Here is a 27,511-nt window from a genome sequence, read left to right as displayed (position 1 = left end):
GCATTAGCGCCATCTTCTGGCAAACAGAAAATCCCAATTAATGAAAATACCATTTATACCTTGCTCATAGTCTTTGGACTCAGGTTTGTGATGTTGCAGAAGTAATTAGCTTCTGAATATGGTAAAAATAACATTTACACCCATATACTGTTGCAGAATTAGCTCTAAAATGACTTGTTGGGGTTGTGCACAATTTATCCACCGAGATTACTTCGAGTTTTAGTTTATATCAATTAGAAAGCAAGCAAGAATGTGAGAGCATAATATTTGTGAATGACACAGACTACACAGAGAGTTTTGCATAAATAAACTGTGTTTACTGTCCAAGTGGCTCAAACAAAGAAAACTCTGTGGACAAAGTGCGACATTATGAGGAAGAAGTTTATTGAGGAGCGATACAGAGACACAGAAAAGAACAACTGATGCAATTCCCCAGTTTTTTGCCCTCTGCTAAACAATCCGTCTCACTACAACTGGAACAATTTCGTTGTTGGTCTTCAGCAGATTTTTCTCTTTTTTTTGCCTTCCTGATTCTCTTTCTACATTTAGCTTTGGCAATACAGAATTGTAATTTGTGCCGTTAAGGCGGTCTAAATCAGATAGAAGAGAGCATTTAGTGAATAGAGACACAGAGAACGATTAAAGCGCTAGGATCCTTGATGAGGTCTTTATAGTCCACAGGTACAGTATCTCTTTATCGTTACCTATATACATCAGAACACAGTTTAGGCCCACATACACAATAACAAACAGACAGAGAAGCACTTAAACGTTGACAACAGCAGCTTAAGCTCGGGCGCAGAGGCTGACTGGCTGACTACCTTTAGCTGTGAGAGAAGAAGAACTAGAAGAGGTTTGAGAAAAGAAGAGTGCGATGAGTGATGTGCATGGCGTTTCAAACCTGAGAAAAAGGCTAAATGGAAACATTTAAATGCTTTCTTAGTTCATTCAAGAAGGACTTTTATTTTGAAGGGGTTTTTTTATTCAATGGCATGTTCCATCTCAGCAGTCGGCGTCTGAGTCTGAGCTTAAGGCAGAGAGGGTCACAAGTTGACCATTGATACAGCACAGGTGGACACCTATGACGAGGTTAAATGTGTTATTGATGCTGTTACCATAGAGATAATACTGAAGGTGCTCCTCAGCCTTGCTATGTGTGTACGGCTGCTACTACAACACAGGAACAACGCACAAAATCCAACATTAAATGTACCCCCGAGGGCTTTAGGATTCATCTTTAACAGCTTTGACCATGAAAACAAACACAACTGAAACGCCAACAAACGTGCAGACGGACGGCACATGCACACACTTCCTCACACATTCTTACACACACACACACACACACACACACACACACACAAAGTTACTCCCGCACGAACACGCACGTACACACACATACTAAGATACAACTTCTGTTCCTAAGAGAACATTAAGCTGATAATTAACACTTAAGGGGGCCGATTTACAATAAATTAATACAATACTAAATAAACTCAGCCTACATATAGGCAAATTAGTCCCGCCCCCGTATACACACGCACAAATCACACGCACACACACTCTACATATGTTTCACACTCCCATGCAATAAAAGCAGCTTATGTGCCATGCTGCGTTTTGGAATGAGTAGGGCAGTACGACTGCTGAGCGTTTTTTCATGTAGAAGCAGCAAGTGGAAGGTGATGGCTGACTCGGTGAGGGGTTTGTGTATGTGTGTGTGGGAGGAGGGGATGTAAGGGGTTCCAGGGACGGATACCGGGTAGTGGATCTGCTAAGCAAACCTGGACCACAGGCGAGCAACAAGCGCACGTACACATACACCACAAGACAAGTACCATACTGTACATAGATATATGGACATCGTCACCTGGCAGGGGTCAAAGGGTCAAAGACTTCAGCATCTGCACTAAAGGAGAGACCAGGACAGCAGAGCCATGGCTAAGAGAGGAGGGGGGAGGTGAGGGAGAGAGAGGGAGATAAGGGTATGGAGGAACCCCCTTTGGATGTTTATGGAGGGGCTTGTCTTGTGGGAGATGGCGGGGGTCGTCGGCTTGGGTAGAGAGGACAGATAAGAGATTAAAGAGAAATGGAAAGAGAGAAGAGTTAATTAGTATTAGTGGTTAATAGTAAATAAGACAAAAGAGGAAATAAGATTACACAGGTGTAAGAGATGCTATGTTTATGTTGCTAATACCGCCTTTAATGTCTCACACATGCAGCCAAAATTAGCAACAAAAACAGGACTAGACAGGAAGTAGTTTTATGGAAGAGTTTAACAGATAAGGAAATACTTTTACACTAAATTTGAAGCTACCACCAAAAGCCAGTTAGCTTAAGTTAGCATAAAGACAGGAAACAGAGGGGAAACGGCTAGCCGGGCTCTGTCAAAGGTCCGTCCAATAGTCTGCCACATAACACCTTGTTAAAGTTTAATGTGTGGTTTCACACTTTGCTTTTTCGAGCAGACTTAACAAACAAGACATACTGTATATAATATGTTAGCTTTAGCGGTGCTGCTGTAAGACTTTAGACAGAGCAAAGGCAAGCTGTCTCACCCTGCTACCCACCTTTGTTCTCTGCTAAATTTCTGCTAGCTTCTATCTTGTTTTCGTTGTCATGTTTATTCTGATGGCACATTTCATTTTCATGTTGTTTTTATGTACCCTGTTTTTACTGATGGTGTATTTTTAAGATAAGATAGAACTTTATTAATCCCAAAGGAAATTACAGTGCCAGATAGCTAGATAGAAATACAACAACAAAGAGTGAAAATATAAAGTGTATGGGTTAATGCAGAAGAGACAGTGCCTTAAAGAAAAACAATATGACAATAGTCTTTTACAAAAGGAGGCAGGAAGTTATGGTGGCAGTTAAATTGACAGTAGTATTGTCAGTTAAAACGTAGTAAGAACTTCCATTACACAAGATTATGGATTTAAAGATAATGCATGATAAAGAATGTAATTGTACATAATACTTGAGAAAAGATTATATTGCTCCTGATACTAAAAGTTAAAGTAATTTTGCACATGGTACTCATAAAGAAGCGGAAGTATTGCACATGATCGTGCATTTTTGTCTTGTTTTTGCTAAGGGAGGAGCACTGTCATCACTTTGTGCACCATGATTGTGTGTGTGCGTGTGTGTGTGTGTGTGTGTGTGTGTGTGTGTGTGTGTGTGTGTGTGTGTGTGTGTAAAAGGAGGCCGACTCTCTCACTGTAAAACAAAATCTAGTAATCTGATTGGGCAAGAGGCATTCCATGAGTGCTGATATAGAGAACAACATCACTGAGACTTTTCACTGCGTGTATCACTCCGCCTCAGCCAGGTGTATACTGTTAATTAACATTACAGCAGACCGTGTATGTCTACACTGATCAAGCTGGTACCTCTGAATCACACAGCAGACTCTTTTAAAAATAAACATATAAATGTACATGATAAAAAACAGCTAATCTGTGGTAACCTGTAGACACAGAGTGCAGGAGAATGTTTGGGTTGCTTGGCAACAACAGTCCAGTTACTTGAGTAAGTAAGTGAAGTAAATTAAGTAAGTGATGGAGCAAAAATCTGTTGTTGATTAATACTGTTTACTACTACTTGCCGCAGTTTAATTAAAACTTAATGTCAGCAAATAATCCTCTAAATTCCTCAGTTTTTACATAAACGTGTTATATTTTCAATGATATGTAAAAGAAGATTCATGACTGAAAAATGTATGTGTGTAATGTAAATGTGATGGGTGCATTTACCTGGGGATGCTGGGAGGAGCCCTGTTAGGACGGCTGGGAGCCTGAGGACTGTCAGCACTGTTATTAAAGGGCCCCAGGGGTCCTGGGCGGTTAGGAGGTGGCGGGGCCCCTCGGGGTGCTGGGCGCTGGCCTGAAGACATCCTCCTGGGAGCAGTGGGGCTGGGTGGCGGAGACCTGGAGGAAGGACGGGAATAGCATAAATAATATTCAGGAAAGTAAGGGAATACTTACAATACAATAGTTTTTATTTAAGATGGTTACAGCGTGCATGTACACAATCACTTTACCTGCGACTCCCACTGGATCCTCCCATCCAGGAGGTGTCAACAGGCGGAGGCATGGGCGTGGTGATGGTGGAGGTGGAGATATCACCGATGATGAGCAGAGCCTCCTTCAGGGCCTGGTGGGTCCTCAGCACCTCGTCCCTCCTCTGGGCCTGCTCCTGGGACTCGTCCATCAGGGCGTTCTGGTCACCTGTAGAGTACAGCTGGGCCAGCAGCTCTGCGTTGATGAAGTCCTTCACCTAGTGGCAGGAAGAGGAAGTGCAGGAGGATGAGTCAGAATTTAGAATTGTAATTTCCAGTAGTGGTACATTCTCTTTAACCCAGTTATAGCAAAGATAAATACACATCTGAGTAATCTTTTCTCACATTGATGATCATGAGATGCATGATGGCCTTGGGCATGAGGTCCCGGATGCACTTGTTGACAATAGCCATGTAGGAGTCCACCAGGTTACGGATGGTTTCCACTTTACGCTCCAGCTGAGGGTCCATGGAGAAGTTATCTGAGGTGGTTGTGGTCTCACTCTCGACCTGTAGAGGTACGAAGGAGAAATGCAATGAGAAAAGAGGGGTATATTCATCACCACATGGCATAGTTTTTAATACAGGATCGTTTTTGTAAGATAACAGACTTCCTGTAAAGTATGAATGTTAGAAAACAGGGACAAAATGTTTGCAACAGGTGTTTCTTTCCAGTATTTTCCAACAGCATATGTGCAAATGTGGAAAGTTTCAAAGGTTGTGAAACTAAATGGCAAATTTACAAGCTCATTTTCACTGGCTATGAGATTAGATGTTCGAAAATTGGTTAAATAGGAGGCATTCGGAAAACAAAACCAAGAAACAGTCGCCCCAGGGAGTAAAGGAGCAACTAAAAGGAGAGTGAAGAGGTTTGCTAACCGTAGTGGTCTTCTCAGGATAGACCCCAGCACGCAGGAGAGACGACTTCCAGCTGTCCACATCATCCTGAGAGTCGCAGGCCAACTCCAGGGTGCGATTATCCTTGTACACATTCCTGAACACCAGGACACAGGAGGACAAGCGTTCAGGGGAGAGCTGATATTCTACACCAACGTTTGAAAAATACTAAAGTGAAGAAGTGAATTACATTAAATAAACATTATAATTTAATCTTAATGTTTTATAAATGATTAATTGTTGAACCGAATGAGGACAAAGCCCCCTATTGTTAAAAAACAGATATAAACGGTGACATCTGGAAGTATTGATACTATTAGGTTATAAGCCTCCTTCAATGTGGGGTATTTTAACCCTTTTATAGGAGAAGTTGCATGAATGCATGAAGACAGTGAAATACCATCAAACTTTTTACAGGACATTCTGTACCAATGACTAACAGCTCAGGCTTGACAAACACAACGCAGATTGATTATGTTATATACAGGCAACAGTCCTGCTTGTTTATTACATCATCAGCCTGCTATTGCAACATCCAGACCTTCATGTAACTCTGCTTTTCTAATAATTCAAAGTAGTAATCTTGAAGATGTTCATTTATATAAATGTCTGTTAAGTCTCTATCTATCGCCGAATGAGGTAACACAATGGTGATTGAGCCTTTGGCCCACTGATGAAAGCCTTTGCATTTGCAGTATATAGTGTTATTAAGGACTGGGTGTCTGTGGGGACTTTTGCGGAACAAAACTCGCAAGTGACACCCAGTTAGTGACGCGTTTTCCATCAGCCAGCAGTGGTTGGTCTGCCAGAGAGGGTAGGCGGAGCTAAGCGGCTGCTTTTCCGGTCTCTGCAAGTATTGCGATTAAACAGTAATCTACTATGGCTGAACAAACAAAGAAAAGATCGATGACTACAGATACAACTTCAAAAATAAGTGAAAATCCAAAGAAAAAGAAACAAATTCGACGCTCAGATGAAGGCAAACAGTCTAAAAAGGAAAGCGACCATCAGCGAGGAAAATCAAGAGTTACAACCGGAGCCAACCGTGGACGTCTGAATATCTGGGAAGTGGTGGCGCCAAAGAGAATGAAACTGAGCTCTTTGAGATTACAACTTTAAAGGTAAAAAAATTTGTTATTTTAAAGTGTTAAAAATTGAATCATAAAATGAAGGACAAACTTTATCAAACTGAGCATCAGATCTGTTAGAAAAAGCTCAAGTTTCTCCTCTTCTGCCATCATGCATACATGCATGCACACGGACCGTACTAAACACATAATGCAAAACATATTTCAGCCGCTGCAGCAGCACACATGTGGCCTTCAACTCTTTAACTCCGTCTCCTGCATGAAGCTGCTAAAAAAATCTTATTTTATTTAAAGATGTAAATCAATGAAGTTAAAGTTGTCTGAGCTGACCTTGACTCTGTGTTGAAAATACAGAATATGTGCTTGCTGGACATGAAACTCTTCTCCACATCGCGGACCTTCAGGTTGTCCAGGGGGAGCATGTACTTCTTCTCCTTCTCCTGTGAACGAGGAAAACAGACGCATCGTGAGCAACGTTCTGACTGATGCAACGTGCTGCTTTTGTTTGTACGAAGATAACGTCTATAGGAGAAAGGTGAAATCAGGATTTTTAAGAGAGAGAGAGAGAGAGGGGGTTGAGGTAAGAGAAAAAAGGGGTGACAGGAGGGAGCAGGAATGGGGGAGAAATGAGAGTGGGAGGTAGAGTGGGGGGGGAGCGGGTGGGCGGAGAAGGGGGAGTCAGAGAAAGAAAAGGGAGAAGGAGAGCACATGTGGAAGTCATTACAGTGTGGGTCAAGACACAGTCGTTCTTCACGGTGCGTTTTTGCCGTGGAGAGCTGGTAGCTGAAGGCTGAGTCAACGCTCCGGCTGCGGCGAAAAGCACACATGTGTACGCGAAGGAGAGCGAGTGCTCAAACACAGTGTTCGGAGGCGGACGCACAAACACGGCTGACATTCAGAGAGGCCTGCAACAGAAGCTGAAGCTCATTTTTACTCTCCATCCTCGCCTCCATCTTTCTCAACTCTCTCTGTCTTTTTTCTTTTATCCCTCCCCCTCTATATTTTTTCAATATTTTTTCTTTCCATTCCAGAGGGGCCCACTTCCTGCCTGATTTTTTTGAAGAAGGAGGGAGAGAGAGCGAGAGGGAGAGAGATTAAATGACAGCCTGGCGTTAAAACTCAACATCTGGTAGTGCTTAGCAGCACACAGAGAACCAGGGGAAGGAGGGAGAAGTTAAAGAGAGGCGGCGGGTGAAGGAGGAGAAGGAGGAGGAGGAGGAGGAGAGACCGAGAAGAAGCAGCACAAAAGTGGATTTGCAAAAGATTTGCAGAAGAAAGCCCACATCTGGCGCGAAGGTGAGGAAAGTGTTGGTGGATGGTCGCAGGTAAGAATTAAAGAGGATGAGGAGGGGGGAAAAAGAGAAGACAAGAAAAGTCTGCAGACTCTTCTGGGTTGTATTCCCCAAGGGGTCACTGCAGCCCATATATGGTCACGCGGGTCCCCTCCCTCTTCCTCTCTCTTCCTCTCCCTTTCTCACCCCCTCCGTCTCTCTCTTTCCCTCTTTTTTGTGATATCCCCTCCCTGAACGTGCAGCCAGTCTGTCCCAGTCGTCTGAGCGAATGTGCCACGTCAAGGCTGGATACTCTTCATGGCCGGCGTGACCGAAACGGACCGCGAGGGGACCCAGAGCTCAGGCGTCTTCACCAAAACAAATAAACACGCCGAGAGACGCGCAGCGAGCGAAGCTGGAGGAAGGCGGCGAACACGGAGGAGGCCGAAATCGCAGTTTCGAAAAAGGGGTTTTTCGATAGACGGGATCCTTGCTGCCAAAATGGAGAGGGGCGAAGGGAGGGCACGGACGAGAGAGGCGCGAGCATCTGGAAGAGCAGAAAACAGCACACAAGGCCTGGCTCTTAACTCCGGCTCCGTCCACCCAGTGTTCAGACTACCTGTTCATTGTCATACTGGTGTACAGTAGTCTGCACATTGGTTAGACTGGGCATGGACCCTCTTCTGTCAGTCTGTCTCTCTGTGTCGCTCTCTCTGTCTCTCTGTCTCCAAGATGTGTTTCTTTTTTTTCTTTTTTTTGCATCTCCCTTCTCACCCTTTGCTTTATTTTAATCTTAATATCATCTGTATGTGATCTAAAATCATCTGTATTTTGTATCAGTGCATTCTAACACTCACCACTTCCTTTTCACTTCTTTTTTGGAATAAACAAACATCACCAACCTTCAACACTAACTGCACATTTGACAACTTTGCTGTGAAAACCAAGGTGTAAAGACTCCAAACTCGGAGCCAGAATGTTACACGATTTAAAGCCAACGCTCACATAATTTATAGCATGAATGAGTAAGTGTGCAGGCTGCTCGCTTGGTGCTCTGATGAAGATGTGGTCCAGTGGAAGGGGGGGGGGGAGGAGCGAGTGTGGCTGCAAAGCATCTAGCGCAGGCCAGAGGAACGAGGGCCAATCAATCAAGTGCAGTTTGAAAATACAGTCAGACACCTCCAGTGGAGTTATTTCAGTGGGTGGCCAAAATGGACTTGGAAGGGCAGAGGACACTAGTGTATACTAGATTGCTGTGGTGTCAAATTACCGCAAAAAAGATGGTAATTAAAGTTTGTTTCAGACGCTGAAAAAGCTCCAGTGCACATAAAATATATGTGCATAAAAGATGTTTTATACTTGACTATTAAGTTGATGTGTTTTGAGTCGTCGGATGAGATTTTTTGTTGCTGATTTGAGCTAAAAACTGGAAAAAAGATGCAACTTTTTCACTGCTGCATAAGGAATATTTTGCATTGTAAAAAGGGGGATATTTTAAAGAGGGGTTTCTCTGTGCTGAAACATTAGAGGCTGATGTTTGGATTAAAAACTTGTGTTTCTCCTGCCAAGAATGCGAGCAGCTCCAAAGTAACTTGCCAACCACACCAGCAGAGGGAGGAGGGTGTGTGCGTGTGCGTCGGCGCGTGTGCACGTCTGTGACTATAGAAAGTTCAGGGAGTGTAAAAACAGAAATACACAAGGCGAAGCCAGCGGAGTCTATAATTTCCCATATTACCACACTGACGTATCAAATGACAATCCGTAGAGCCAGTGCTGAGCGGGCCCCATGTGCTGTCTGAGGCCCGAGTGTGCTTTCATATATTTTTGGGAGTCTGTGAGTGAACATTTGGTGGGGATTGGGACGGCTCCAAATGTGTAGAAGAAGAGGCGAATGCCTGAACTCCCAGTGGAAAGAGGTGGGGAGAGAAGAAGAAGGGAAGCTCAGAGACAAAAGGAACGATGAATGAAAAGAATGAGTGAATGACAAACAGTTCGACTTCATGGCGTTGATCTAATCTTCACACAGCCAAACTGCTTTCAACAAACAAGTCAAATTGACCTATATTAAAGTGGAACCACATTTAGCAATCTATGTAACAATCAGGTCAGGAGAGGAGTCTGTGTCTGTGCTTCTCTGTTGGATCTGCACCCTCCCAAAGAGACTAAACAATGTCCAATAAACAAACTTCAAAGCAGCAGCAGCAGCAGCAGCAGCGACTGGCTGAAGGAGTTGCAGTGTGTCTGCCTATCTACACTTGCTGTGCAGAATATCCTCCAACCTGTACAGCAGGCACAGACAGGCAGATAGACATCAGCCCGCCAAACACGCCAGCAGGACGGACAAAATGCTGAGGACACGCAGAGTGCTATCCTCCAAAACCAACTTGTAATTAATGATCTTATTATGTATTATTGATGACTGAAAAATAATAAAGTTCTGCTTTAAGAAAACAAGAGATCTGAGTCATTTTTCCATCAGTGATTGCTGCTGCGACATCAGACTGGCATCCATCAGTCTTAGCTTTTTGGTTTGTATTGCCAAAAAGAGGAAGTAAGTCTTTAAAGGGTTTGAAGTTGCTCAAACAATTTTATACTTTCAATTAATTCTCTTCCCAGCTTGAAATCATCCATCATCTATACCGCTTATCCTGTTCAGGGTCACGGTGGGGCTGGAGGCTATCCCAGCTGTCATTGGACGAGAGGCGGGGTTACACCCTGGACTGATCACCAGTCAGTCACAGAGCTGACACACAGAGACAGACAACCTTTCACTCTCACATTCTCACATTACGCATATTTGACATTTTTCTTACTTCTATTAGGCCATGTATTTCTCTATGCTCCTCTGTGTCAGAGCAACTGTAATAAAGTATTTCTGATTCTGATTCACGCTCACACCTACGGGCAATTTAGAGTCACCAATGAACCTAACGAGCATGTCTTTGGACTGCGGGAGGAAGCCGGAGGGAACCCACGCATGCACGGGGAGAACACGCACACTCCACACAGAAAGGCCCACTATACGTCCGAGCCAGGATTTGAACTAGGAACCTTCTAGCTGTGAGGCGACAGACTTTTTTTAAGAGAAATAACTGTCGGGCTCATTAAGTGTCAATAATGTAAATGTAACTGTAGCTGGGATTACCCAATCAGTGGATACATGGAGGGTGAATAAACTACACTACTACTGCACGCACGTCAAAAGAAACCCATGTTCTTCAAAATAAAAGCGCAGCATAGACACATCCACGACCCACTGAAAACAGCTCCGCGACCCACTTTTGGGTCCCGACCCACCAGTTGAGAACCAGGGTATTAAATGAAGTAAAAACGTGAAAAAGAGCTTTTCACTCCGTCAGGAAATTTCTGTCTCTTTAGCCTCTTAACAGGCCGGCTACAACTGCAAAACGTATCTGCCTGCTGTTTCAGAGCAGCAAGGATATAGTTTGATTTTAGTGCTTTGGCCGGTACAGTATGAGAGCTACAAGAGTAAAGCTGCTGGCTGGGAAACCAAAACAATGTGCTGAAAGACACCAAAGAGCATTTGATCCATCTGCTTTAAACTCACCTCATCGTCCTTGAACCAGGAGAGGCTCTCGGCAGTCAGCACAAACCAGTACTCTTTGGCTCCTCCCTTCATGATGCTGATGTTGTTGATGGTCAGCCAGCCTTTACGGATGACCTGAGGTGAGGGTAAAGTCGCAAAGTCAGGAACTGCGTCAATTAAAATAAAAGAATAAAAAAAACACCTGGAGCTCTTAATCATCTGATAAACAACCCACTCTCCTCTGATACAACATATAAACACCACAACATGGCTGATGCATGAGCTGCCATGAAATGTGTGTAAAGGTCGGGTTAGGTGTGTCGTTGTGACTCACTCAGAGCCGAGCATGTGACTGTGCGTCAGTGCAGTCTCATGCAGGGAGCTGTGTTCACAATGCCACAAGTGTTAGAAGTTAAGTTACCATTGTGTTAAGTGCTTCAAGCACACAATAGAGCGTGTGTGTGTCGTCTGTGTTAAGTGTATTAACCCTAAAGGCCCTGCATGAACAAGCCCGTGGGCACAGTGCCAAGTGATCTTTAGGTTAGATTACTGTCAGTCTTGCACCGCCTAAGACTCACTAAGGAGGTTACCCAAACCGTTACACAGCCTTACTGTCAGAGGCACAAATACGAGAGGTATTTATCTCATATTTCTGACAGTTTTTAGACTAAATTATGATTTTTTTTAACTGCCAAATAAAGAAATACTGTAATTGTTATTTGTCTACATGGCAACCCCTTGTAGTCTGCGGACCTTGGTGGGTGGAGGGGGTGTTAGAGGTAAACGGTTAGATAGTAAACTCTTACAATCAGGCCTGATGCGGGAGGAGAGGAGGCCTGCAACAGGAAGGAATGTGGGGGGTTTAGAAACTACAAAAATGGCAGCTTTTTCTAGTGCAAATCGTCTCAAAGAAAAGAAAGCCTCTGCCCAACTGTTGCTCAAACAGCCAATTTGCCATTCATGACCTGTCAGAGTGGAAAACGAGACGATGACAGGTTGTTATGCAGCGATGCTAGAGAGCACCACACAATGGGCAGAAGTGTTACTGCAGGCACAAATGACATTGCAAACCATAACCCACAATGAGCGATACTCACCCACAGACACCCATAAGAGGGCAGCTGAGATTCTCACTAAGGGATGGGGATGAAATGCAAAGTGGCACCTTGATGACACAGGAGGGGTTCAAACAAAGGGAAACGTCTCAACAACAACACCAGTGATGATGGCGGCAGAAAGTAACAGAACCTTTTGACTCGTTTACTCAGATTAAATTGTGAAACTAAAAAAAGCAGACAAACCACTGTACACAACTGGTGCCAAACTAAACATGATACAGCATGCATGACTGACATATCAAATTATAATCTAAAAAAAACATGTAAATCAGATCAAATGTGTGCAAAGCAAAAGATGAACTGAAATGTCAGATCACATTTCAGCGTCGTTCTGTTGTATTCTCTCTGCAGAAGCCATCCTGCTGCTGTGTAGGTGTGCACTCATCCCCTGAACTCTTGCTCCGTGTTTGTGTACGAGCGACGAGACCCGACAAATGCTCACCTGGTTCGTTGCTGAACTCTGGCTCTTATTAGTCTGACTGCTCCTCTGCTGCGCGCTGCGGTGGACAACAACAACAAAACAGAGACGGCAGGAGGGCCGGGATGAAAGGGAGGGAAAGGTGAACGTAAAGGAAAGAGGAGGAGAAAAACATGACAGAGATAGAAGGAGATTGTCTGAGCTTTTTTTTTTCACCAGTCTGACGTGATGTTACTTCATAAATAATTCATCATGGTAGAGCCAAGCTAATAGATGGAGTCTTTACTTAGCAAAGCCAATGAAGTCTTCGTGGTTGGTGTTGATGTAAGAGAGCTGGATGTCTATCAACAGCAGAACCTGCAACAACACAACAATAAACATGAAGCAAATTTAACTATTAAAGGATTTGGTGTAATTTGAAATGTTTGGAAAAAGTTCTTATTGATTTCCATGGCAAGAGTTAGATATAAAAAATGATGAGTGACTGCTGTTACCTGCAGAAAGAGCCAGGCTAGCTGCTCTCCCCTGTTTTCAGTCTTGGTGCTAAGCTAAGCTAACCAGCTTTGTATTTAACACACAGACACAGACAAGTGGCACTGATATTCTCCAAATATTATAATATAAAGACAAGCTATTCACTAAATGTTTTATATGTATTATATATAGATAAAGTATCTATCTATCTATCTATATGTTATACATTATGTATACTGACAGTTAACTATTGGGTAAATGTTACTTGGTTTGTAATTCCATATCTTTACAATATGGATTATAGAGATACTCCACACAGAGAAAAACTGGCACTAGCTTTGCATGTGTGTGTGTGTGTGTGCGTGCGTGTGTGTGTGTGTGTGTGTGTGTGTGTGCGTGCGTGCGTGCGTGTGTGTGTGTGTGTATACATGTCACAGATCTTCTGAACTGTACATGTCCATATTTGCACACTAATGGACGTTACCTGGTCTTTGGCCCGACTCTCTCTGTCTCGGATGTGAGACGTCACAATTCTCTCCGTTTCCTCTCGCAGCATCGGGAAGCACTCCAGCTGGAAACGCATCACACAGCTTATGACTCTTCACAAGCGATAAAGAATGCAGGATTATCAAGAATAAAAACAAACTGAAAATATAATATGACAACAGCTCAGCTTTCATCATTCTCTGTTTTAAGCCTTCTTCCTGTCCTTCCTTCAAACTTCCTAACCCCCATACACCACAGGTTACCTTGTTGGAGCACTGGCGTACGACATTAATCAGCTCCTGGATGACCATGTCCACACACTTGACGCAGGGCCCCTTCAGCTTTATGATCTGCTTCTTCACGATGGCCTCGAACGCCATGTCGGGGGTGAAGAGTCCGGTCCTGAAACCCAACAAGAGGAGGAGGAAACGAGGTGCAGCTGTGATGAGGAATGGTTTCACTTTTCTATGTGTATTTGGGTTCTTACAGCACAAAATGACTGTTACACCGTATGCAGTTTGTGGTTAAAATAAAAGAGTCAGTGCCAAAGCTTTTATTGTGTTGATTAAAACATCGTCTTGGTAGATATTGGACCTGATATAGTTTTTAGGATAATTATTCTTGTGGCTTTAAATTTCGAATTATTTTTTACTTGAGTGGTAGGTTTTTGCTTGCGGTGCCTAAACTGCTGCTGAATCAATATAAGTTGAGGAACAAGCCCCCCAAAGAAGGCCTTAGTTTTTTAGATACCCCTACCCGAGCTAGAACAAAGCATAACTTTAACATGTCTAGTTTATGAAATGGATGGTTGTATAAAAGTATTTTACTGCAAATGTATTATTTCAAGTTGTTTTTTGGATCTTACAAAAAACAAAAAGAGTGCAAATTAATTCATTTTTGTCTTAATGTCTTGTTTGTGTCTTTCTCTTCACACATTTACAACACCAGGGCCCCCTTGTCGGTGTCGTTTTTTGAAGTGCTGGCTCCACTGTTAAAACCTACTTTAGTGATGAGACAACAGTCTTTAGTAGATATAAATGACATCTATTGATGATTGGTCTGTACATACCTTTTAAATTTGTATTTTGCTTTCAATTTCCAACCCATAACTCATGTGTTTTCAACTGTGTAAATTTCAAAGACAGTGAAAGGTATTACTGAAAATTTGCTTTATTGTAAGAGGGAACTGTCTGTGAACAACCAGTCTGAAGTTGGTGTCATTCTGATGTTTATTAGCAGAGACACAGGTGATGAGGCAGGTGATGTCCCTTTTCAAGAAGACTTAATTTTTCAGTTTTTTGGTAAGATCCAAAAAACAACCAAAACAAAACTAGTTTTGCAGTAAAATATTTTTATACAACCATCCATTTCATAAACTAGCCATGTTGAAACATGGTTGTACTTTGTTCTACCTCAGGTAGGGGTATCTCAATCATTAGGGGACTTTGTTCCTCTACTATATCGCAGCAAACAGAGGCTGGACTAAGCCACAAAGAAAGTTCATCAACCACATTAAAAGATGTATTTAAGTCCTGTTTTATTTAACTTTTGGCAATCTAAATTAAAACATCTGCACTTTAACTTGTTATGATGTTTTCATACCAAAACAACATATTGTGGATTATCAACATCAACATATTTGACTTATACAACAGTTATTTCTGACCAAGTAATCTGATTGGATAAGAGGCAATCCATGAGTGCTGATATAGAGAACAACATCACTGGGACTTTTCACTCTGTGTATCACTCCGCCTTAGCCAGGTGTTCTAAATACTGTTAATGAACATTACAGCAGACAGAGTTTGATCTGTGGTAACCTGTAGACACAGAGAGCAGGAGAATGTTTTGGTTGCTCAGCAACAACAGTCCAGTTTCAGTTAATTTGTGGAACTAGTTGAGCTGGTGGAGCAAAAGATAATTATCTGTTGCATAAATATTCAATACAACATCAGTCCCTCTCATGAGATATTGCTTAATTATACCTGTTTAATGTCAATGGAAAGAAACACACAAATGCCCGCATCTCTTGTCAATACAATACATACATGAGTTATATGTCTTATGGAAATAAAAAGGTGTGACTGTGGTTTAACAGCAGGTGTAAAATAAAGACAGATTTTTACTATCTTGTCATTCAATTTCCGTTTGGCAGATCAATTCCTACCTGATACCGTGGATGTTCTTGATGGCGTAGCTGATCTCGCGACGCATCTCCTTCTCATCACACTCCATCTGAGGGGAACACAGAACATGATGAGGAGACAGAGAATAGAGATGTACGAGTGTAAAAGATGAGAGACGGCAGTGACAGTGATAAAAAAAGAGTAATTATAGGGTATAAAGGGGAGAGAAAATAGTACCAAAAGACGTATTTGTATTTTAGATTTGAAAAGGCATTGATAATACTGACGCTATTTAGGGATCATTGAAGAGAAAATCACAAAAGAGAGAACCTAAGAGGCCATTATGTTGTGTGTTTGGAGGATTGTGCAGTAGAAGGACAAAGAAAGGAGAAAAAACAAGAGGAAATAGACTGAAAAAAGTCTCATTTAGTCTTGAATTCAGCTTTCAGGACTTAATTGTCTCTTAGTTAAATGAAAAAGTCTACAGGGGGTGTCATTATTACCACTGTTCCCGGTGCAGTTTCCGTTGTTCTAGGGATTTCCTACTGTCACTATCTTTAAAGGAGCAATTCTCCCCTGAAAAAAGCCACTGTCAGTCAAAGCTGGCGTTCTCTGTTATCAATAGAAGCAATAACATTTCAAATTGGCACCATAGCTGTGGAGAAAGTTGTACAAACAGCTCGTGGTTTCACCCATTCTACATTCCTACAACACCCAGCGTGCATTGCGTCGCTCCCTCTGAAAGGAATGGCCCAGCGAGAGACGCTGGAGTGAAATAGTTCTGTTTTCCAGTCAAGGACATTGATTGCTGCAGGCAATGGCTCAGAGCGGTACAGAATCTGGTGGATTGTCTAAAAAATCTTCGGGTCTGCAGTCTACATCATACGATTTTGAATGAGACATGACATCGGAGACGGGTGTCCTAGATTGAGGAAGTGTAGTTTAGCGAGCTCCCTGGCCCTTCGCCAGATGACGCGTTTCACGTAGTCCAGACAGAGGTTTTTCTACCATAATGGCATTAGCTCCCCACGATAGCATGATAGGACTGAGGTTGAAAATCAGCGAACTGGCCCTTCAAACAAAACAGAATAGGGCAGAAGAGACAGAGGGATTTTGGAGCTTTTGGTAGAGATTCAGTTTATTTAAATTTGACTACTATCACAATTTTGGTCAAAGTTAACATTTTATTTTTCAGATCTGAACTGAACATTTAGAATATTTGTTCAGGGGATTTGTGAACTCTGTATCTAGCTCTTTGTATATGAAAAAGGTCAAATAACTTCCCCCTCCTCGTGCGTTTCTCAGTGTCATCTCCTGTCATGTGCAATAAATCACCTTGACCAGCTCAAAGGGGAAACGCTCGTGGAAGATACGGTTGATTTTGGCTCCACCTGACAGCTCCACCGTGTCCACCTGATCCCCTGAGCCCTCAATCCTTTTCTCAAAGTCCACAGAGAACTGCTGCACCATCCTGAAAAAGTCATCAAAATGATGAAAAATAGACCACTAATGACCTCTGACCTCTACGATATAAGCTCATAAACTTGGTGATGTAATGCAAATCCTCTTGTTGTGAGAAAAATGCAATACTGACTGCAGCAGCTGCTTGGTTTTGCGGGACGGGTCATCAGGTCGGTATCCCCGGTATTCCTCTGCCTCCTTGTCCAGAGCCAACAGCTGGGACTGCAGCTTGCTGCGGAAAGCTGGCAGGGTGTCCCGGATGTGGTTGGTCAGTTGCTATTGAGACACAAAGCCAGCAAAATGAAACAAAAGGAAAACACAAAGGAGCATCAAAAAGCAGATTATGCTGTGGGCCTTTTGCTGCACAGAGCGATTAATAAGATGTATATTTCAAACATTCATACAACACAGAGAAAAACTGAGCGAGTGAAATCATAAATTATTAGGAGCTGAACTAGAAAGAGCGAGTACATTTTCCACCTACTGACAATCTTGTATCACCCACACTGATGTTCCGTACAATAGAAATGGAAGAAAAAAAACAAGGCCGCCCTCTTATTAATCATGCAAAGTGCTCTGTGTGAAAGCTCCGGGAGTAGATCTATGATCACCTCGTTGAGCACTCTCTGCAGGCGCGGGGTGCCCATTTTCTCCGCCATGTGCCTATATGACGGGTGGGAGAAGAAAAACTTCCTCTCAGCCTCCAGAGCGGCCTTGATGTCCTTCTTTCCATCGATGTCCTTCTGACTGCGATTCACCACTCCGATATAACCTGAGAAGGAATAAACAAGGACACAAAGAGAGAGAAACAATGAATGGTATTCAGAGGAGACAAAAGGTAGCAATAGTACAGGAAGAAAGTGGGCAGAGTGTTTGAAAACTGGAGAGAGAATTTAAAGAGGGGGTGTATTGTGCTAATTTCAAGCTTCATATTTCACTCTGTGATACCTGTGGAGCAGCTTAGCATAATTTACAGTTAAAAAAACTCATTGTTCTCACACTGGTGCTCTGTGCGGGCCCTCATACAGCCTCTGCCTGAAACGACTCAGCTCTGTCCCTTTAAGAACCCCCTACACGCGGCACTTTGTGATGTCACAAAGTGCAGCGTGTAGAAAAAACTGTGTGAAACCTGGCGTTCACAGCAGCCTGCAGACTGAGTTGAGAAGCCTGGGGATTGGATTGGATTACTCCAACATACTTTTACCTACAGATTTGAAACTTCACCCACGTTTAGTACGGACATCCAACATTGTAAGGTCTTAAAATGTGAAACAGCATAATACCCCCTCTTTAAGAGTGAGAGAGCCAAAGTGAATCTAGGTGGCATAACTCATTGTACTGTATAACACGCACACACCTCTTCGCAGCGGTAGCAGCTTGTTCTCCAGTACATCTCGAGCATCTGTGCCCTCGTCCATCAAATCCAGTTTGGTGATCACTCCGATAGTCCTCAGACCTGGAAGAGGCATCAGAAACAGTGAGGAAGGATGATATGGTGGGCACTATTTCACTACACAATTATGTTTTTGTGTCTGTTTTCTAAGACAATACTGCATTCCTGCAAATTCAACCAATTGTTGCACTTCTTTGATATTCAAATATTGATCCACTGAGGTCTGCAGTGTTGGTTAAACGTCGGAGGGCATCTTTTACTGCACCTTAATATGTTTGAAACGCTGCATGCAGAGGACATACTTTTTTTTCTTGCTCTGAAGCAGACAGCTGATCCGTTCTAACGAGGCTACGATGTGATTACCTCTCTTTTATGAGCTACCTATTCCGACTTCGAACTACAGTGTCTCTACAGTGATTCCATTATAATAAATCCAATATCTGATGTTGTCTTGTGATTATTTATCCATGTTTGCATGTTGAAAACTGTTAGCTGTTAACCACTTCATGATGTTTATGTTGAGTTGAATGACTAATCAGAGTCTGTTACTGATGTGTGTGTAGGCGCTGATTTCAAATAGTCATGGTGCAGTGAGATAGTAATCTCTGTCTCTTATCATGTTTTATCTGGCCGCAGCAGAGAATAAATAATGTGTAGAATCTCCCCCTCACTCACGGTGGATGTGAGATGTGTTACACAGAAAAAAAAGCCTCAAAACATCACAACGTGCATTGCAACTTTTTTTTAAAGCTGCAGTGAAATCACCGAAAATGCCTGAGTAATCCTGGAGGGGCTGAATACTACTTGCACCGTCTCCTGCTCAAGCTTTTGCACAGCTTCAGCATGTATTTGTTAGAGCACAAAAGCAGCTTTGCTAACTTCAAGTTGTTTTAAATGCAGACAAAACAAAAGTTACGTTCTTTACCGCTTCAAGAACAGTAAGACGAGCAATGTCTGCGAAAATAGTTCCAGAGATGGGGACAAGATTTAGTTGGTACTTTTAAATACCGAAGGTTTTTAATTAATGACCACAGAAACTAGTGGAGTCTACCTTTTAACATGTTATAATTATAGAGATGTGTTGTACATGAACGCCTCTGCCTATTGTGTATCATGTAGTCAACTGTAGTTTTCTTACTCACCATTACACTTAATAATAATAGAAAATAATTGGCTGGTTTTCTGTACACAAAACGATTTGGACATTCTTATCGTATCGTATCGTTTTTTTAAGAAGCCATTCTGGGCAAAATTCCCAGCGACTAATCCTCTCTCTTAATCCTGAAAGATGATGATATCACAACCTTCGATCATTGGACATTGTTTGTCCAAAGTCTGGACTGAACTGGGAGAGAACATTTGTATATCTTTGGTGAAATCTTTTGAACCAGGCTCTCTGTGTGTAAATGTTTTATGTGTATGTGTTTGCTTGTTTTTTGATTAAACTTTGTGTTGCTGCTATTCCTGGCCGGGTCTCACTCTGCAAAATAAACCTCTGATCTCAATAGGACAAACTTAACAGAATTTCTTCTTCTTATTTGGCTGGCTTATATTTGGCTGTTAGCATCCCTTCTCTCCTTGTACTCTCCTCTATTCATCCAGCTCACTCTCCTTGTCTGATATCATTCATCCCTCCCACAAGGTCACTTCGTCCAAGTCCTCCTTATCCTAGCTAATTCATCCTCTTCTCCTCTCCTGTGTCCTTCTCTCCTGTCTGAAGGTCAAACTCTATGGGCATTAAATTAATTTGATTCCTTTCTCCTTCCTTAACCTTCCTCTGTATTCTCTTTCCAGTGTCTCTTCTTCTTAAGCTCTACCTCGGCCATGTTTCTTTATTTCCACTCATCGCTTTCAGACCTACCTTACTTCCCTTCATTTATCTTTTGATGCCCTCCTCATCCTCCCTTCTCTCGTCCCCTAGTTTCTAATAATAATGTTTGATACTTCATCGATCCGTGTAGGCAAATTCTGTTTCCCCATTGAGAAAAGTCAAAGGACAAGGTCAGACACAGCTGGCTCCAGTTACTCTCACTAACCACATGTCCACATTTTCCAAGCTTAATTTATTCCACTCCTCTCTCCACATCTGTCCGAGTGTCTCCATTACTCCCAATGTCATTCCCATCATCTTCACGCCCTTGCCTTACCCTGTGGATCGACCTCCTTTGACAGTTTAAGAGCGTCAGAGTTGGCCAGGTCAGTGTTGGCCGGAGTGACGGCCAGGATCAAGCAGCTCTCTCTGGTGATGAACTGCATGATCATGTCCCTGATCTGCTGCTCGATGTCCACGGGCTGGTCTCCAACCGGCACCTTCGTGATCCCCGGCAGGTCGATGAGAGTCAGGTTCAGCACTGCAGAGTCACAGGAATTCAAAATAAGATGAGCTGGTACACATTTGTGGCATTTCTGTGGCCTATTGTTAGTTGAAAGGAGATAATCATTGTTTTTCTTATACTACTATCTTATCTTAAAAATTGTAATGAATATCTTAGTTTGTGTAGACCTTACAGCTGCAACTGAACTTGCTAATGTAACAGTTAAATCAGGTCAAGCTAAATAACAAACTTAGCTAACTGACAAGCCGTTGTAAATATAGATATGAGGCTACTTTGCTTCATGTCTGTTTTAGAGTCAAATGGACTGCATTTATAACGCGCTTTTCTCATCTTCAGACCACTCAAAGCACTTTTACACTACTGTCACATTCACCCTTTCACACACTGATGGCAAAGGCTACTATGCTAATCTCCAGGATCTATGCACAGAGTCTGCCTTCAGCGCAACTTGGGGTTCGACATGCAGACTATAGCAGTCAGGAATTGAACCGCCAACCTTCCAATTGAGATAAGACAAGTACCACTGAGCCACAGTCGCCCCTAGTGAGTCGTATTAATACAGATAGAAAGAGTGGGAAATGTCTGACTACACTAACCGAGCTAACAGCATTTGGTAATTTAAGCTAGCATTATGGGTTTTATGTTTTGAAGGTATTTAAAATCTTCCCAGTATAAAATATTTTTTAAAGAGCATGTCAATATAGTGTTAGGACACATACATAGACCGTATTCCATTATACCTACTTTTCCACACTTCATCCTAAACATATCAAATGTTAGCAAGCAAGTTTTTTCAGTTGGTTCCGTTAGCTAGGCTAAACAACAGTTAGCTACATCTGTTCATCCCAGTTAGCTAGGCTATATCTGTTCATCCCCTTTGTAACTAACCTGTATATAAGAATAGTTTGTCTGAAGAAACTTGCTTCAGTTTAGTGATGGATAAATCTACTTCTAGTTATCACTTAACTACATCAAAGCTACATGTAACAGGCAGTGCAAACTTATAGGCTAACAGACGTTTCCTTGTCTTAGAACTTATTGTCAATCAACCAGCTGTATCTTTACATGTCATGATATAATTCTGGTGTTCTTGGAGGTTTATTGTGCATACTAACAGTTTTAAACCAGAAAGATATACATATTAGCTAATAGCTATTAACCAATTCAAGATATGTTTTCTGAATATAGCTCTGTTAATGACTCACAGATGGTAGAGAGAGCAATTAATTAATCCATAATTTGAAACTGACTTCATTTCAAGGCTCTTGCCTACTACTAATACTACAAGCTCAATTTACAGTGTAAACAAAGACATCTCCAGACATCAAAAAGGCTGTAGCATCTCTATATCATTAGTTTAGCGTATCTGAATATGGCTAGCCGACTAAATTCAGCCATTTTAACACAGAGCTTTTAAAGTGGCTGTCCTCAGCAGCATAGAAAATCATCCATATCATCATTTCCAAGCAAAATCATATTCTTTGTTACTAATGACCCAGTTTTTGAAATGTTCTGCCGGTTTATGATACTAAAAGAGAGAGGATGATGACTCACAGCCTCTATAGTCTACCTTGATTTAGAGGTGTTATTGTGGGCCGTTATTTGACAGGAAAAAGAGGTAACAAAAGTAATAGCTTCGTACCGTGAGGGGAGTAAACCCGCAGGTTGATGGGGACGGGAGATATGCCTTTGTTGGCCCCTGTGGCACGGTCCGTCTCCGCCTCGATCTCTTGGCGAACTTCATCGAAGTCTGTGAATTTCTTCCCTTTGCAATGCAGGAATTCAGCCCATTCTGAAAGGATGAAAATGAAGCATAAATAGCTGAGATGAGCGGAGGCTTTGCTGCATGTGTATGAAAGAAAATAATGTCAGTGTGAAAGGGAAAAAAGAGCATCATTTAAAAAAGAGGAAGAGGAGGCTGCATTTGTGTGCATGTTTGTGTGTGCAAATGCTAACATGTGTGGGTGTGAAAATGTGCGCGCACCCACCTGCAGTGGCGCTGATAAGCTGCAGAACCAGGGGCCTGCGGGTGACAATGCCAGATCCACGGGGCAGAAAGTCCCTGAGGAAAGGCAAGAGTCATTGTATCAAACCACAGCCGATGTAAACATTTATCAAAGAGCAAAGGCATGCTGCATCACGATGTCTTCATCTTTGTTCCTTTGAACTCTTGAAGGGCAAATTTCTCATAAGAGTCCTCTCTTTAATGGCGTGCCAACTGTAGACTCTTCAATGGCACTAATCCGGTATTCTGTAAGCAAGTCAAATAGAGTCAGATTGGAATAGAGGCCATTTTGAAACACAGCGAATCCTGTAGCTTTTAGATGCTGCAGCTGCAACTATAGCAGGACAATCTGACCTGATAAACAACAGGTGAAAATAAAGGGCTGCATCGCTGACGAGGAGCTTTCTCATTTAAAAACGATGACTTCACCATTTCCTTTGGGCTTCCACACTGACTCATTCTGCATGTGTGCAAATGTCTGTCCAATCGAGGATGCCACAAACAACAACCTCCCGTGCTGAAGGTCTTTTCCAAGAAGCCTTATTAACACATATCGACCCCCGGATCTCCCTCCAGGGGGACAGAGTCCACTACTCGTCCATTCAGCACTGTGCAGAGACATTTTAGGACAGATGGCCCGTTACTCAGCGGCACGACTCTCAACGAGGGCTCGAACAGGACAAAATCAATGCATCCATCTGTGACTGCACACATGTCACTTTAAATTCCACAAGAAATCAACTATTTGGTCGCACGAAAAACACTCTGACTAATTGCATTGGCTCTGTGTTTTGTGAAATGATGGTTCAAGGGGTACTTCAGTGATTTTAGTTGGACCAGAAGCAGAAAGGCCTCGAATACAGCCTAAAATGCAGGATGAGGGATCAACAAGTATTAATCTGCTATGAAATGTTTAACCACTGAAAAATCTACATATTTCACCTGAAATGAATTGTTCTTTGCCGCTGTGAGCGTAGCTGCTGCTGACATTAGTTCATCCTGTTTCTAGGAGTAAGTAAGAAAGAAGTCAGCTGGAAATCTTTCCAGGCCTCCGTCCAACAGGTTGTAAATGTGGAAATTTAGCAATATTTTACACCACAGCTGTTGATATATATGATAATATGCACTGTAACGCTGGGTATGAGTTCCTGTTTATGTCTGCTGTTGTTTTGCAGTCGTTTCTTAAGTGTCCACCGTAGTGGGTAATCGGCTGAGAAGTAGTTCCGGGGGAGAGAGAGGGAGTTATTGTGATAAAGCTACTTTTAAGCCGGAGTTCAGCGTTCTTTGGAGAAGAAGACGCATGTAAAGTGTTGTTCTTCTGGGGACGCCTCAACCTCGAGTTAGCTGTTAGCTGCTGCAACAAGGAAATAAATCTGGGCTCTGTTGAACTAGCAACGCACATCACCTCTTCCTCGTTCTTCCTGCATCTGTCTAGCTACCCTGTAACGCTACAGTATATTCCTTTTTAAATGCGCTGGTATCTGATCAGCACTCAGTATCATCCATTTCAGAAATGCTGAAAAAAATGGCATTGGAACATTTATGTAATTGATTATGTGTTGCACTTACAACACACCTACAGGAACAAATAAAAACAATAGTACTCCATATTGAAGAATCAGAAGCCAAGAAATTCTGACTTTTAGTCCCTACCAGAGTTATTATAATGTTGAAATTTCCATTAGTTTTTATTTTTATTTAGTCTTTCTGTTTGGTTTTTGATTTTAGCTTAGTTTGAGTTAGTTTTACGAGTTAGTAAGTAGTTATATTTTTATTTTCAGGTATTAAGAGGAAAGCCTTGGTTTTTTCCTCCTGGAACTAGTTTGTTATGGTGTCATTTTCAAACAGAACGAAGTGATCTCGCAACTGAAACAAAGCTGATTTTAGCTGCAATTCTATTTAGTTTTAGTTTGTGTTGCACTGTTCATTGTAGTTTTTATTTAGTTTTGTTTTTATTAAAAACTGTTGTTTTTAGTTTTTATTTCTGTTAACAAAATAATTTTTTCACTGCTAGTTTTAGTCTTCGTTTTCGTTAACTATAATAACCTTGGTCCCTACAATGTGTCAAGCTCGAGAAACACTGGATCCTACATTTTCCATCTCAGTCCAATCCTCCTCTCGCCTTCACTCTTCTCATCTGTCAAACTTAATAATCCCAGAAGGCTCCTTTAAGAGCCACATGAGACATTATAGAGCTGATTTCAAAGGCTGAGCCGTGCACTCCGTAACCAGTAAACTGACCTTTATGTGTGCACTTGATTGAGGAACCATTTAGTTTGATATATATTCCATCACATCACAGAAACAGCAAAATAAATGCAACAAAACACACGTTTAGAACATTAATATTTTAGCAAATAGCAGCACTTTTGTATATTTTATCCCTCAACTCAAAGGTCTTTAATCTCTTTGAAATACCAGCCTATAAAACACCACGGCACCATGTTATTGATTGACTATAAAGTTCTTGCAGCAGACTCAAGCACATCATTTAGTAGCTATTAGCAAGTCGTTCTGGGGAGGTCTTTATCCTCATTTTGATATAAATATAAAATCATCTGCAGCTGCTCATGATTTATTTGTTGTGAGTGACCAGGATCCAGGGCAGGATGATGAATATTAATGTGTGTTTTCAGTCTGCTGCGTATACAGCTGGATTATGACTTAAAATGGCTTCATGCAGCGACATGTCTCTGCAATCTGCGTTTTATGCAACAGAACATGACAATGTCGTTTTTACAGGGTCAGCGGCATATTAATGTGAAAGGATGCTTGGAAACTGGAAAAGGGCGATGGCTATTTCTAGGACTGTGTGTGACTGCAGTTGGTGCTGATTGGGCTGAGATCCCCAGGTGCTGCTGTAACCCAAATACTGCTGCCCTCCTCTGTGAGTAGCCACAGGGCTGAGATGTGTGTTTAGAAGTATTTAGGTTAACAAAAGTGATCGGCTATCAGCGGGTGCAGTAGTAGGGACTTAAAGCTGTCGCTGGAGATGTTTTGAACTCTGCACAGAGAGCTTGGCCCCATAGGCCTCTTATGTCATGCTCAAGGTTAGCAGGAGAAGGGATTATACTATTTCTGGAGGTCACTTTTACCTGCCTACAAAGTTCTCCAGCACGGAGCTCTTTCCTGCGCTCTGCCCGCCGACCACAGCAATCTGTGGCAGGTCCAGGTTGCAGGCCTGCCCGATGGAGCTGAAGGCATCCTGCAGCTTGTTGACCAGCGGGATCAGGTCCTCCATGCCACGGTTACCCATGGTGCCTTTAGACGGAGGGACTCCGGATCAGCGAATGGAGAGAGAGAGAGAGAGGAGGAAGGAGGAGGAGGAGGAGGGGGGAGGAGGGAGGATGTGTGGCGCTGCTATATTAGTCCAGGATACCGCGGTGCTTGTTGATGTAGTGAAGTCATCTAGCCGCGCGTTGCCCCGAGCCAAGCGAGGGGTCGGAGCGACTGTGGAGGAAGAGGAGGGGAGGGGAGGAGGGAGAGAGAGAGAGATATGAACGGACAGGGACAGACAATTGCGCAGTTGCTTACAACAACCACCATAACCTCTTTTGCACACACACAAACACACACATACACAGGGAAGCCTATAGTTTCAAGGGCATTTGTTGAATGGAGCCACATTAAGGAAAATGGTGCGTTCACGGCACCATAAATCCCACACAAATCACGCGTAATCAAGGCAAACAAAAGCAACGTCAACTGCGTGCAGATACACATAAATAGCGCCCTGTGAAAATATATAGTATGAATGTTCATATAATGTGACTCTGAATTGTTGTGGACGTACCCCGCCTCAGGATTCCCTCGGTGTTTTCAGTGTCCGATGGTCGCTGTCCGGTGCTGAACCGACGCGCAGATCAGGCAGCAAAGACGAGTGACAAGGACCCTGCACGATTACACAAGCACCACCTGCTCTGGCGGCTCGATCTTTAAATTCCCGTGCATTAAACGTGTTCGTGTTCCGGGCTGCTGGATGTCAGAGCGGGTTCATCCCGAAAACAAATTCCGCTTTGACAGATTAATCATTTTTCGCCCTCTCCTTCGCTCCGCGGTGTGATTGCGAAGCTGCGTCTCGCTCCTGCACCGTTGTTGACGCGGCGGATGACCAATGAAAAGCCCCGGATTGCAGAGGAGGCAGAGAAACGAAGCACCCCCATTGGCTGAGCAAGTACAGGTTAGGCCTACCTGAGCCCGCCCCCTGTTTACATCCGTGCCATCTCTGCCGTTGTGAGTCATGCGGCACGGCTGCGCATCGCTGCAACAAGAGGAGGTGGACGCGCTCCTTCAGATCCTGCAGCAGGAGCAGGAACCAGCAGCTGTCGTAAATTTCATACATGGTACAGGCCGTGACAGACATTTTATGTCGCCGTGTTGTGTGCATGTTAAAACATGGCTGTGATAGGAAGCACCCTTCATGACATTGACACGTTTAAAGCCTGGAGGGGGTCGCTTTATCTGGACTCAAACATGCTGTGCTCGGTCACAGATTGTCACTGCAGGCCCGGGCTGGTGGAGGCGGTCATGCGGAAAGGACGCTGCCATTGTGCCTTAACCTCTCCCAGGACAACCTCTGTGCCAGATCACAAGTGTCTCTCCTCCACTGGATGATTATCATGAGATGATCTAATTTACTAATTTGATCTGCAAGCCATTTGTAACGAGATTGAAAAGAGATCTGATACGCATCGAGGACATAAGAGCTCCGTGCATCCCCCCCTCCATTTGCCTGTGACGTTAAAGTCCTATCGATTTAGACAGGATTGGTCCTTTTCATTATGGTCAGGCCTCGAGAGATGGTCTCTAATCAGCACATCGTGTTGTAGTG

The 27,511-nt window shown here is 42.9% G+C and overlaps 1 protein-coding gene across 1 annotated transcript; it reads right to left on the bottom strand.

The window, feature by feature from the left end:
* Positions 1 to 363: 363 nt before the first annotated feature.
* LOC138612252 (dynamin-3-like) lies at positions 364 to 26,759 on the bottom strand. The gene is made up of 21 exons (XM_069685568.1): positions 26,474 to 26,759; positions 25,776 to 26,130; positions 22,664 to 22,737; positions 22,318 to 22,467; positions 20,487 to 20,690; positions 18,304 to 18,402; positions 17,558 to 17,718; positions 17,080 to 17,222; positions 16,821 to 16,956; positions 15,527 to 15,594; positions 13,623 to 13,761; positions 13,358 to 13,444; positions 12,686 to 12,756; positions 12,424 to 12,478; positions 10,885 to 10,998; positions 6,376 to 6,485; positions 4,940 to 5,054; positions 4,406 to 4,570; positions 4,043 to 4,278; positions 3,756 to 3,929; positions 364 to 2,053 (listed from the first exon to the last, which is right to left on the bottom strand). Exons 2-21 carry the CDS (start codon positions 25,934 to 25,936, stop codon positions 2,011 to 2,013), a joined length of 2,505 nt encoding a protein of 834 aa, XP_069541669.1. The 5' UTR covers positions 25,937 to 26,130; positions 26,474 to 26,759; the 3' UTR covers positions 364 to 2,010.
* Positions 26,760 to 27,511: the final 752 nt, after the last annotated feature.

The sequence above is a fragment of the Semicossyphus pulcher genome, unplaced genomic scaffold (genome assembly GCF_022749685.1).
Source record: "Semicossyphus pulcher isolate SPU_LCO1_2020_fin unplaced genomic scaffold, fSemPul1.0.p SCAF_7, whole genome shotgun sequence".
NCBI lineage: Eukaryota > Metazoa > Chordata > Actinopteri > Labriformes > Labridae > Semicossyphus > Semicossyphus pulcher.
The sequence above is the reverse complement of the archived record's forward strand: the minus strand, read 5'-3'. Positions and strand labels throughout refer to the sequence as shown.

Bases quoted from the DNA above. Each gene is read 5' to 3' on its own strand.
- LOC138612252 (XM_069685568.1), bottom strand. From the start codon at position 25,936: ATGGGTAACCGTGGCATGGAGGACCTGATCCCGCTGGTCAACAAGCTG. The intron at 17,719-18,303 runs GTGTGTGCGTGT...ATTCCTTCTCAG, and splicing joins GCTGCTACCGCTGCGAAGAG to GTTATATCGGAGTGGTGAAT. The intron at 4,279-4,405 runs GTGAGAAAAGAT...TCCTGCCACTAG, and splicing joins TGCATCTCATGATCATCAAT to GTGAAGGACTTCATCAACGC.